This window comes from Nelumbo lutea, chromosome 7 (assembly GCF_056320005.1).
Source record: "Nelumbo lutea isolate HS-2025 chromosome 7, American lotus-T2T, whole genome shotgun sequence".
NCBI lineage: Eukaryota > Viridiplantae > Streptophyta > Magnoliopsida > Proteales > Nelumbonaceae > Nelumbo > Nelumbo lutea.
Window position 1 is genome coordinate 54,067 of NC_142690.1, and position 11,893 is coordinate 65,959.

General features: G+C 38.1%; 1 protein-coding gene across 1 annotated transcript; it reads left to right on the forward strand.

Annotated features, from left to right (window-relative positions):
- The first annotated feature begins 665 nt into the window (after positions 1–665).
- Positions 666–10,820, forward strand: LOC148844448 (transcription factor Pur-alpha 1-like). The gene is made up of 5 exons (XM_088954775.1): positions 666–1,676; positions 1,798–1,845; positions 9,797–9,937; positions 10,031–10,270; positions 10,353–10,820. The coding sequence occupies exons 1-5, from the start codon at positions 1,422–1,424 to the stop codon at positions 10,503–10,505; spliced, it is 837 nt and encodes a 278-aa protein (XP_088810901.1). The 5' UTR covers positions 666–1,421; the 3' UTR covers positions 10,506–10,820.
- The last annotated feature ends 1,073 nt before the right edge of the window (positions 10,821–11,893 follow it).

Here is an 11,893-nt window from a genome sequence, read left to right on the forward strand (position 1 = left end):
GGGTCTTGAATCAGCCCAATTGGAGTTCGGGTACGCGAGTTAGGCTCAAATTACTAAACGATGCCGAAACTATGAAAAATCATCCGATTTGCCTTTCTTTGCTTCCGATGCCTTCTTTCATGCCCTGAACCAAAATACAACAAATATGAGTCCAATTAAGTACTAATTCAGTATGAAAGACAGAATATTTGGGGATAAAAATATGATAAATTCTACTCTCATCACTGGTCCGAACAGAGTAACGGTATGAGAGTCAAGGGATGAATCCTTTACCTTGAGTGGGAGGAAATTTTTTATAACTGAAGGTATGTGTCTTAATCGGATTAAGCTTCTGGAATTATCGGGATGATGTTAGCTGCCAAGGTCTTCGGGATAAGACTAATCCCTACAAAGTTTTTCCCATCCGCTCTTCTGTCTTTGGTCATGCTTATCTGCATGTCATAGAGTCGTCGTAGTTGAGGGAATAAGGTGGGGCCATAGAAGTGGCATGGTGCTGACGTGGCTGCGGAAGTGGCATGGCATTGACATGGCCACGTGGCATTCAAAGCCAGCTTAATCATGACCTGAACAGGGCGCATCTCAAAACGCGAGAAGCCGCGGTGCGATAGCCCTCCCAAATAGGCACCTAAGGATGACGCAAACGCAAGTGCTTTGGGCTTTTAATCAAAATAACCTTCGCCACTGCATTAAACAATAAAAACACTTGCAAATGGAGAGTTGGGAACGTTGTTGGGCATGCATGAGTATGACACGCACGTATATGTTGTTAACCCATTCAGTCTCTGATTGTTATTTTGGTCAAATTGGTGAAGGCAATTAATCTTTTTTACCCCATAGATGCATATCCCATATAATATTTTCCCCAAACGGGTGAGTCTGTCTGTGTGGGTAGCGGTAGCGGCAGAGGTTAGCACGCGCTGGAGGCTGGATGGATGGATTTTTACTGGGGTGAAGCGTGAAGGTAGAACAATGCGCGCCCATGGACCCATGGTGAGCGTAAAATCGCGATTTGTTAGGGGAGGGGAAAGGGGTGTGGGGGTTATTCTTAAAAGGAGCATGACGATGGAACTTGGTCAAACACCATGTCTCCAAACCCTAACCCTAATTTGCAGAACGACAACAACAAGAAGAAGAATCAGACAGGAACCCAGAAGAAGAAGAAAGAAGACGAGTACAGGCCCGAAAATCTCTAGATCTCGCGGCACCTTAGTCCGCCTCTCTCAAAAATTATAAAAAAGAAACCTTATTTCGGGTTTCCATTTTCATCCTACTTCATCCCTTGAAATTAAAGTTTTTCTTGCTTCGTATGTATCCGGCAAGGAATTCTGTTAGCGAAGTTAAATAGGTTCACATAAGCATAGAGCTTTAGTTGTTTGTGCAAGGGATTGGATCTTGCTTTTCTCTTTTCTGCGTCAGAAATAATGGAGGGGAATTCTGGCGGGAACGACGTCGAACTTCTATGCAAAACTCTCCAGGTGGAGCACAAACTCTTCTACTTCGACCTCAAGGAGAACCCTCGAGGTCGTTACTTGAAGATATCTGAGAAAACTTCCGCGACGAGATCAACCATCATTTTTCCTGTTAGCGGCATTTCCTGGTTCTTAGATCTCTTTAATTACTATGTTAATTCCGACGAACAGGATGTTTCTAGCAAGGAATTGCAGTTCGACACCAAGGTGTACCTTCTTTGCCGGCTCTTTAGTTCTATTTTATCTTCTCCGCATTGCTTCTTATCAATTTGAAGAACTGTGTAATTGGATGTAGATCTGTGACTGTGTCTAGTGGTTATTCGTATAGGTGTTTTACTTTGACATAGGCGAGAATAAAAGGGGTCGCTTTTTGAAGGTAAATTTCCTTTAGTACTCCATATACTTTTGATGCTATTTTCTGGACTATCATATAAACGAAAACAATTTGCATTTATTTAGGTGCTTCTTAATGTGTGTGTGTGTGGAGGTTTATGTTTTGTGAAGGTTGGGGCATAGTAAGATTTTCTTTTTTTTTTTTTTTCTTTTTTCAGGAAGGCTCATTTGGTTAGCAGCTGATCCAATTATGTTGTTCTATGACCATACATTTCTAATGCACTAACTTATTGGAGCATCCGGAATAGAGAAAAACATAATAATGATCTGTATATTTCGGTTGTCTATAACTATTAATTTAACATTCCTTTGTGGAGTGAAAAGTTAAAACATTATTAGTTGGTCCTGAGTCCTGACTAATACTTGTTCTTCTGGTAGAAACACCAATTTTTCATTTAATGCCAGTGGAGTGAGCATAGTTTGTCTCCTCAGGTGGCATTTTATTTCATTGTTGGACGTAATGTAACTTCTGGTTTTCAACTTATTTTAGTTCATAATTGATTCTGGTGTTTCATTATAGGTAAGGATGGAAATATCTATGTTATTCACTTCTTGAAGCACCGTAAAAAGAATTTAACGCATTATGCAGTCAATTGATATTGTTTTCAGTTTTGTACCCTCAATTTTATAATTTGTTTTAAGTGTAAATTACACAGCCACTCTATACTTGGGGGGGTATTGACACTTAGCCCCCTCTACTTTATTTTGTGACAAAGATCCCCATGAACTTATGGACATGTTGCTCCCATTGTTAGCAGTCCGTTAGTAACTTCATAGAATGTTTCTTTAAACATTTCTAAAACCTCAAACTACCCTTATTTTATTTTATGAGACTATTTTGCCCTTTTAACCTAGTCTTTATAAAATCCCAGCTATGATGTGTTTTTCTCAACTTTCTTTCAACATAATTCATCTTGAAAATGCCTTTAGGACAATTTGTGCTTTGAAATGGTTATTTTCATATAGAATCCCAAAATGGGCAATTTAGTAATTTTACTTTCATCATCAACCCCGTTAGTGGGCAAGGGACAAACAGGCAAAGTGTTGGAATCTAGAAGTTCAGGGGGCCATGTTACCACCCCTAAGTACATGGTTTCTAGTTGTAATTTACCCTTGTTGTAATCAACTATTATGGTCCTCTATATCCATTAAAAGAACTATTATGGTTCTCTATTTTTGTATCTCAACAATCTGGGTTGTCACCAACAAATCTAATTTATATTATTGTTGTTGTCAATGTTGTTATAGTAATAACTAATGATACAAGTGGAGGGGACAAAGCATTGGGGTTCTTTCAATTCTCTTTTCTATGATTGTCTTCTTTATTTCCTTTTTTCTTTTCCCCAAAATTGAAGCTTGATGTATCTTGTCATTGCCTCGTGATTATTTTCTATAGGTGAAACTTTATTTGAACTTCTCCTAGAATAACTCAGTGTTTTAAAAGTGCAAGGCGCAAGGGCCAATTTGTGCCCGAGGTGCAAGGCGCAAGGCAAGGCGTGCACCTTTTTAGACTAGGCGCAGAAATACAAAAAATTACTAACAAATAAAAAAGATGTTAGAAAATTCAAAAAAATATCAAACATAATATTAATAAGAAATATAAACTTAAATTTTAAAATTAATGTTTTAAAAAACCTATTATCTAAAATTAAAATACATAAACATAACATGTAAAGCATATTCAAATGAAAAGTTAAAAATTAAATCAAACATATAAAACATTTTCAAGCATGGAACGCCCATGATCTCTTTTTTTACTCAATTACATTACTTCAAGTAGCTAATGTGATGTAAAACATATTACATTTCTAATTCTACGAGTCACCTTTGTGCCATGCCCCTCAAGGAAAGCCCAAGCAAGTCCATGTTAGGGTCTTAAATTCTTAATTATCACATAAAAATAATGATTTTATAATTTTAATTGCCTTTTAAGAAGATATTTTATTAAGATTAATGAATGAACAACATTAGCAAATATGGAGCTCTCATAATTTTCAAAAGCGTACAATTTTCAAAAGGCGCATGCCTGGGCCAAGGCGCAAGGCACATCAGGTGCACACCTAGGCTCACTAGGCGTGCACCTTTTGAAAGTGCTGCACCTAGGACTTAGGTGGTGAGGCACCTACCCTAAAATGTGCCTCGCCTATTCTCAAGCGCGCCTTTTAAATCATTGGAACAACTTTGGGTTTATTATCTTCAATTGTGATCACTGCTTAATGGATTTTTTTGGTTGATGATAATCATATGCCTTGCAAATGGTTTAAGAACCATAAGTAGAAATTAACACATTTTAAAATTTATAGATGAATATCTTGGAAACAAGATGTTTTAAAATAAGTAGGAGTAAACTTAGGGAGATGAAGAGAACTTTTTTTTTTTGTTTTTTTTTGAAAAGGTAAGGTAAATTTATTAGGTTAAAAACTTTAAGAGTACAAAGCAGGAACCTGCCAACAACAACAAGCCTGAGAACCCCCCATTACAAGCACACCAAATTGACCGATTTCTCAGTAACTGAGCTACATTTACATGTTTGAATTCTGGGGTACTAAAATCCAGGATATCAATTTACAAACAACCATTTGACATATTTCCTCTGGCCCTATCATTCTTTGATTAAAAGTTTTGTTGTTTCTCTCAGACCAAATAGTCCAGAGCACTACTATCGGGATGGAAGTCCAGACCAGCTTCCCTCTTTTCTTCATATTATTGATCTTCCAGCTACAGAGCAAATCCTTAACAAACTTTGGCATGATCCAACATATCCCCAAATCCTTAACAAACTTTGGTTCGTAATTTATAAGTCATAACACAGGAGAGATTGAGAATGTCACCTATAGAATTAGATCAGGATGGGCAAAATGGTGGATTCAATGATTTAAAAGGTGCGCTTGAGGCATGCCTAGGCACATTTTAGGGTATGCACCTCGCCCAGGTCCTAGGCATAGTTTTCAAGGCGCCAAGGTGAGGCTAGGCAACTAGGGGGCGCCTGGGCACCTAGGCGATGGATTTTTTTTTTTTGATAAATAACAAAGGCTTTTAGCAAGAGATATTAATATAGAAAAATACAAAGGGAGGGGTAAAAACTCTTAACCCTCCCAAGAGAACAATTCAGATTACAAAGTTGCCCAGAACATGTTATCTCTTCCCACCCCTTGTTTAGCCAATGAATCTGCCAAGGAATTGGTGCACCTCTTAGTCCACTGAAACTTGACTTCCATATTTTGTATGAGATATCTAATTTTCTTCTTTTCATTCAGAAACTTCCACAAACTAGAATCATCTTTCATTAACCAGTTGATAGTCAATTTAGAATCACCTTCCACTATCAGGTTTCCTATATTTATCTCTTGAGCTCTTTTTAACCCTTCCATAGCAGCCAATATTTCAGCTCTAAGAGAGTCCCCCCAACCAATAGGACCCGAATACAATGCAATAATTTGACCTTCATCATCCCTGAAAGCTCCTCCTATACCCAACAGACCTGGATTTCCTTCGCTGCTTCCATCAAAGTTTAATTTAGTGAACCTTGAAGTTGGAGGGGACCAAACTGGGTGAAATACATTCTTCCTTGGAACTGACCAAGTCACTTCTTTCCACTTCCTAATGATATCTCCTTCTGAGTAGTTTTCAAAAAGTTGCAAGGTCTTAGCCCACTAAATCACCCTTATGGAAATTAATTCAATAATTATAGCTTTATTTCTTTCTTTCCCATGACAGGTCCGTTGGTTCCTTTCCTCCCAAACAGTCCAACATATAATTGCTCTTACACATCTCCATAGAATTTTCCCTCTTTTCTTCAGCCCCCTAACAATAGTAGAATGGAATAGGCTTTGTACATTTGAGGGGGGGGGTGTCCACCTGCATCCAAAAAGATAGAAAAACAAACACCAGATTTCTAAAACAAATGGGCAAGAAACCAGTAAGTGATAACAATTCTCACCATTCTTCTTACAAAGGATGCATCAGTGTGGGGATAAACACCAATTAGGCCTTTTTCTTTGAAGTAAGTCGCAAGTGTTACACTTTTCAAGGAAAACTTTCCAACAAAATGCACTAACTCTGGGAGGAATTGGTCTACCCCAGACTTCTAAAATTGGAAAAGGGATTCCAAAGACAGGTGGGGAATGAGCCAAAACTTTGAAGAATGAGGAGCATGAGAAGACACTCGAAGGAGAAGGAGTCCATATCCTATTATCCCTCCTAAATGGATCAATAGTCACCCCCTCAAGGACTTTTAGCAGGTTAGCAATGAGGTTCAATTCCAGGTCTCTAAGGGCCCTTCTAAAACCCAAATTCCAATCAACGGATGAACTAGAAGAGGTCAAAAAAGTGGAGATTGGCTCATTTTTAAAACGTGATAGAGAATACAAGGAAGGGAAGAGCTCCTTCAACAGAGTGTCACCCACCCAAACATGATCCCAAAATTTCACAAGGTTACCAAAGCACAAATCATACCTGATTAGAGGAAGGAAAGAAGGAAGGATGGCATGAATTGAATTCCAAGGAGAAGCTCTCGTAGCCCTAGCTAAAACTCCAAAGTCCTAGCCATCCGCCGCTTGCCCATGAATACTTAAGATAACTTGAGCCCATAATTTATCCCTTTCCAAAGTCAATCTCCAAAGTCATTTCGCCAACTGAGCTTCATTTTTTTTTTTTCTGCAAATTACCTAAAGCAAACCCACCATCATTTTTGGTTTTGGTAACTATATCCCACTTGACCCTATGATCTTTTTTCTCCTCTCCTGGCTCCCATAAGATGTCTCTCATTATCTTCTCCAAAATCCCACAAATTCATCCAGGCATTTTGAACACCTACAAAAAGTACACTCGCAGATTTGCCAATGTAGATTTAATCAGAGTTATTCTGCCTCCCATGGATAGGTAATTTTTCTTCCAAAATGCTAACCTTTTAGTGAATCTCTCAATCATCGGGTTCCAGAAACTCTTTTTACTTGGGTTATCCCCTAGTGGCAGCCCCAAATAGATCAATGGTCATTTTGCAATCTCACATCCCAAAGTTCGGGCTCTATCCTCCACCTCACTTTCACTCAAATTAATGCCAATCACATAGCTCTTGTCCAAATTAACTTTAAGATTAGTCACCTTTTCAAAAACATTGATCACTTGCTTTAGGTTACTCACCCAACTCACCTCCTCCCCACCACTGAAAAGAATTGTCATCGACAAACTGTAGATGTGTTACTAGGACCCTATTCCTTCCTACCCCCCATCCTTTCACCAAATTTCTAAAGTCTGCTCTCTCAATGAGTTTTCCTAGGACTTCAGCAATTAGAGTGAATAGGAAAGGAAAAAGGGGGCCTCCTTGCCTGATACCCTTGGTAGCCTGAAAATGATCCACCACCCTCCCATAGTCCCATTAACTAAAATGGAATAGTGGCAAGTCCTAATACAACCTTTCACCCACTTGCACCATTAGGCGATGGATTTTTTATGTTAAAAACATAGATCCTAGGGTAGTTCCCTAGGTACTATAACCATATTTCTTTAATAATTATTCATGATTTTCATAAGAAAAGTATAAATTTCATATTAAAGTATAGAAAATCAATATATTCATGAGAAGAAAAGGAAGAAGGAAAATAAAATTCAAAAAATATAGGGGCTGAACCCTTATTTTTGTTATAGGAAAAGAAGAAATCAAGAAAATAAAAAGTATTGATAGGAGTAGAAGTAGAAGAAGAATATATGGAAGAGGAAAATGTACTGATTAGATAAAACATTTAGTTCTTCCTTATTGGTTCAGGTTTTTAAGTCTTTGAGGGTTCAATAAAGCATTTAGCAATGCTTATGTTGATTAAACCCTAATAAATAAGAAAATAATAAAAAAAATTAGTATATAAACACAAAATGATTATTTTAGTTTAATAATGTCTATATTATAATTATAATCTCAAAAAAGAATGAATAAAAAAGTATTTTATAGTAGGAAGTAGAAAACTGTTAGGCGATTAGGTGAGGCGAGCCTCAAAGGGCGCCGTGTTGCCTAGGCGAGCCTCAAAAGGCGCACACCTGGTGCGTCAGATGCACCTTGCACCTCAACCTGAGCATTAAAATTTTGAGTTTTTTGCTTTTTTTTTTAGCCTAACGGTTCGGCCGGGTGCTCCGCCCCCAGACCCTCGACCATGCCCCTCAAGGCAAGCCCGAACAAGTCCATGTTATGGTCTTAAATTCTTATTTCTCACAGAAAAAATAATGATTTTATACAATATCTTTTTTTTTTTGATAAATGTTTTTATACAATATCTTATTAAAAGGCAATTAAAGTTATAAAATCATTAATTTTTATGTGAAAAATAAGATTTTAAGACCCTAATATGGACTTGTTTAGGCTTGCCTTGAGGGGCATGGTACAAAGGTGACTCATAGAATCAAGAATGCAATATGTTTTACATCCCATTAGCTACTTGAAGTAATACAATTGAGGAAAAAAAGAGATTGTCAGTTTTACATGCTTGAAAATGCTTTATATGTTTGCTTTTATTTTTAAAATTTCATTTGAATACGCTTTACATGTAATGTTTATGTATTTTAATTTTAGATAATAGGTTTTTAAAACATTTATTTTAAAATTTAAGTTTATATTTTTTGCATTTTTTTGTATTTTTGTGCCTTGCTTCAAAAAGGCGCACGCCTTGCCTTCCACCTTGCGCCTCAGGCGCAAATTGGCCCTTGTGCTTTTTTTGTGCGTTGCACTTTTAAAACACTGGGTGGGTTTGGAGTCTCATATGATAGGTGAATACCACATGGATTAGAAGGGAAAATCTATAAAATAGTTGTAAGGCCAACAATGTTGTATGGAGTGTTGGGCAATCAAGAAGCCATGTGTCCAAAAAATGAGTGTGGCAGATATGCATATGTTGAGATGGGTGAGTGGAAAAACTAGAAAAAATAGGGTCAGAAATGAAGTCATTCGATGGAAACAAGGAGTAGCTCCAATAGTGATAAAATGAAAGGAAGTAGTAGACTTAGATGGCTTGATTACATTCATAGAAGACCACATACAGCACATGTAAGAAAAAGAGATCAATTACAAGTTGAAGGGGCTAGAAGGGCTAGGGAACAAACCAAAAAGGACATGGTTTGGAGTAGGAAAAGATTTAAGCTCTCAAAATTTATCAATGGATGTGGCATGGATATTTCACTAAACAGAATGGAATGGCAAAAGAGGATCATGTAGCCAACCCTATATAGTTGGGATAAGGCCTAGATGATGATGATGAGCCATCTAAGCTTCTTTGTTTCATTTCTATAGGACCATGGAGCTGCTTCCCTTATCAGCAACCAACCTATCACCATCTTTGAACATGTATAGTGGTGTATTTCCTTTTTCTTTCACTTTATTATTGTTACAGTTTTGGCTCTATGGTTTTGGGTTTGAGATCCATGTGGGGTTTGTTTGGAGTCTGGGGTAAGGTTTCCATTGGGGAAGATTAGAGTCCATTCAGGATTTATGTTGGCTATTATGGTATTAAGCTTGAGATTTGCTTCTTCAATAGTTTCTTTCCTATTGCATAGGTTGGGTGATTGTTGTAATCTCTTTGGTTTTAGTGGAATACTTTGTGATCTTTGGTTGTGGGAACGGGTATTATGCTGTGCAAGTAAGTCTTGTATTTGTGTCTGCCCTGGCTTTCATGGGCAATTTTCCAACTGTGGAAGAGTTTTTTCTAAGAGAATGTAGTTAAAGAATTGTTGGGTCATCTTTTGTTTGGTACTTTTTTTGTGGTTCTCAGTCTTGCATTTGCGTTCATTGTTTGTAATTTTTCCCCCATTAAATGTCCTTGCATCAATATTCAATAAGTGCACATAAATCTGGAACCAAAATATATCATTTTTTATGTTTTAAATGCTGACAATTCATTTACAAAGCCTTGTTATAGAATATTAGAATTGTGAAAGATGTGAATTTTGCTCAGGTTTCAGAAGCCTCAGTTAGCAGAAATCGTAGTACAATTATTGTTCCTTCTGGAAGTGCCCGTGATGAAGGATGGGCTGCATTTAGGAACATCTTAGCAGAGATTAATGAAGCTTCAAGGCTTTTTATCTTACCCAATCAGGTCTGAATGTCTGGTTCTGGATTAATCTATGCAGTGGCTTTTCTTTCTTAATTTATAGGAGGCTCATGTTTTCCCATGCCTGTTTTGAAACAGCAAAGTTCTGAACCTTCAGAACGCCTTGTGGGCCTCTCAGATGATGTAGGTGCAGGCTTCATTTCTGCTCACAGTACCCAATCTGCCCCACCACCAGATCTGAATGAAAGGTCAGTTGATTTGCCTCCACAGGATGAAATTGGTAACTTGGGGGTTTCCAAGGTGATACGGGCTGATCAAAAGAGGTTCTTCTTTGATCTTGGGAGCAACAATAGGGGTCACTTCTTGAGGATATCCGAGGTATCTAGGAGAATGTGACTTTTTGCGTCTGTCAGATTTATTTGGTAAATTGAGCTTTGATTGTTTCAAATAACGATTACAGGTGGCAGGGGCAGATCGATCTTCCATTATTCTTCCCCTATCTGGGCTGAAGCAGTTTCATGAAATGATTGGCCATTTTGTGGAAATCACCAAAGATCGGATTGAAGGTATGATAGGGGCAAATGTTCGTACGGTGGAGCCCCCACAGAGATGAATCTGACGAGTTAGGTTTGGTTAAAAGTTGCAAATATGACATGTTTATTAGATCTATCGATGTCAGCTTGGTTAGGGGTGCAATTGTGCTCTATTGTTCATCTGTTCTTCACTTGTCTCCCCCTCTCATTCAAGTGCGGTTGAGAATAATCTAATCTCTCTGTCACATAGGAGAAATTGAAGTTATTCGTCAAGCTTCCCACCAAGGAATAACAAAAAGCAGATTTGCAATCCTGTAATTCTTGCATCTGTTAGCATTGAAGAGTGGCACTTGCATCTGGACATTTTTTATTAATCAAAGCAACATTTCCAATAATCGGAATGTGATATGTTTTTGATTATTTTCCCATTTCCCATCAAATTTAGTAAGGAGCATCTGATTGTCTATCAATTGTGGCTGAAACCACAGGTATGCCCATGAGCTTTTTGATCAGGTTGTGGTTCCTACGCATCAGCTTGACAAGGGATTCTCCTAAGCCGGAGTGGAGAAAGGGCTCCACTCGTTCGTAGCTGCTTGTCTGGTGTTAAACCAATTATCCATCCATGCAGTCACATTCTTATTTTGTGTATTTTCATAGATAAATTCAAAGGGTAAAATTTTAAAAACCGATAGTCTGAAGAGTTTGCTTTTTTTTTTTTTTTGCCGTATTAACACGTTACAGGGGGACTTAATGGGGAATCCGGCCCACTGGCCCACACCAACCCCACTGCACATTGCAGTTTGCAGGTTTCAACCCGGTAAAACAATGTGATATGGTTTCTTTTTTTAGTGACTGTCTTACAGTGATTCTTGCCTTATAGTCCAAATATGTTGGTGGTTGCTCGTAGTTGATTTATCCATGGATTAGTGATGCAAGCTGAAGCTGTCATTGTTTGCAAACTTTTACCATTCACTACATTTGACGTTCAGCTAACATCATTTCTCATAGTCATACTCACAGATAGCTCATATTTCTTCCTGGTCGAAGTGTATGGCTGTTTGTTCCTCGTATTCAGGATCTTGTTTAAATAAATCTGGCACCTTTTAGGTTGCATCATATCAGGTTCAACCCTATATTGTGTCTTGCTAACTTGGGGTAGTGTGGGTTCAGGTGGAGGCAATGAAGGGTTGGGTCGGGGTAGGTAGAGGCAAGCCCACACCGGATCCCTAATTATGAATGAGACTCAGGGTCCATTTGGTTTGCAGTTGGAATCAGAATCAGAATTGGAATCAAAATCAGAATGGTCTATTATTCCCCCCACTTGTTTTGTTTCAGAATCAAAATTGGAACCAGAATTGGCTGGAGTGGATTCTCATTCTAGAGAGGGAGGGAATGGACATTCCCTTAAATGGGGAAATGCCATTCCAGCAGCAATGAGAATCAGATTCTAATTCCCCCAACCAAACAG

What these genes read in the sequence shown, in the direction of transcription:
- LOC148844448 (XM_088954775.1), top strand. Translation starts at nt 1,422, where the DNA reads ATGGAGGGGAATTCTGGCGGGAACGACGTCGAACTTCTATGCAAAACT. An exon ending in AATTGCAGTTCGACACCAAG is followed by an intron (nt 1,677 to 1,797) that starts GTGTACCTTCTT and finishes TTATTCGTATAG; the next exon opens with GTGTTTTACTTTGACATAGG. An exon ending in ACTTCTTGAGGATATCCGAG is followed by an intron (nt 10,271 to 10,352) that starts GTATCTAGGAGA and finishes TAACGATTACAG; the next exon opens with GTGGCAGGGGCAGATCGATC.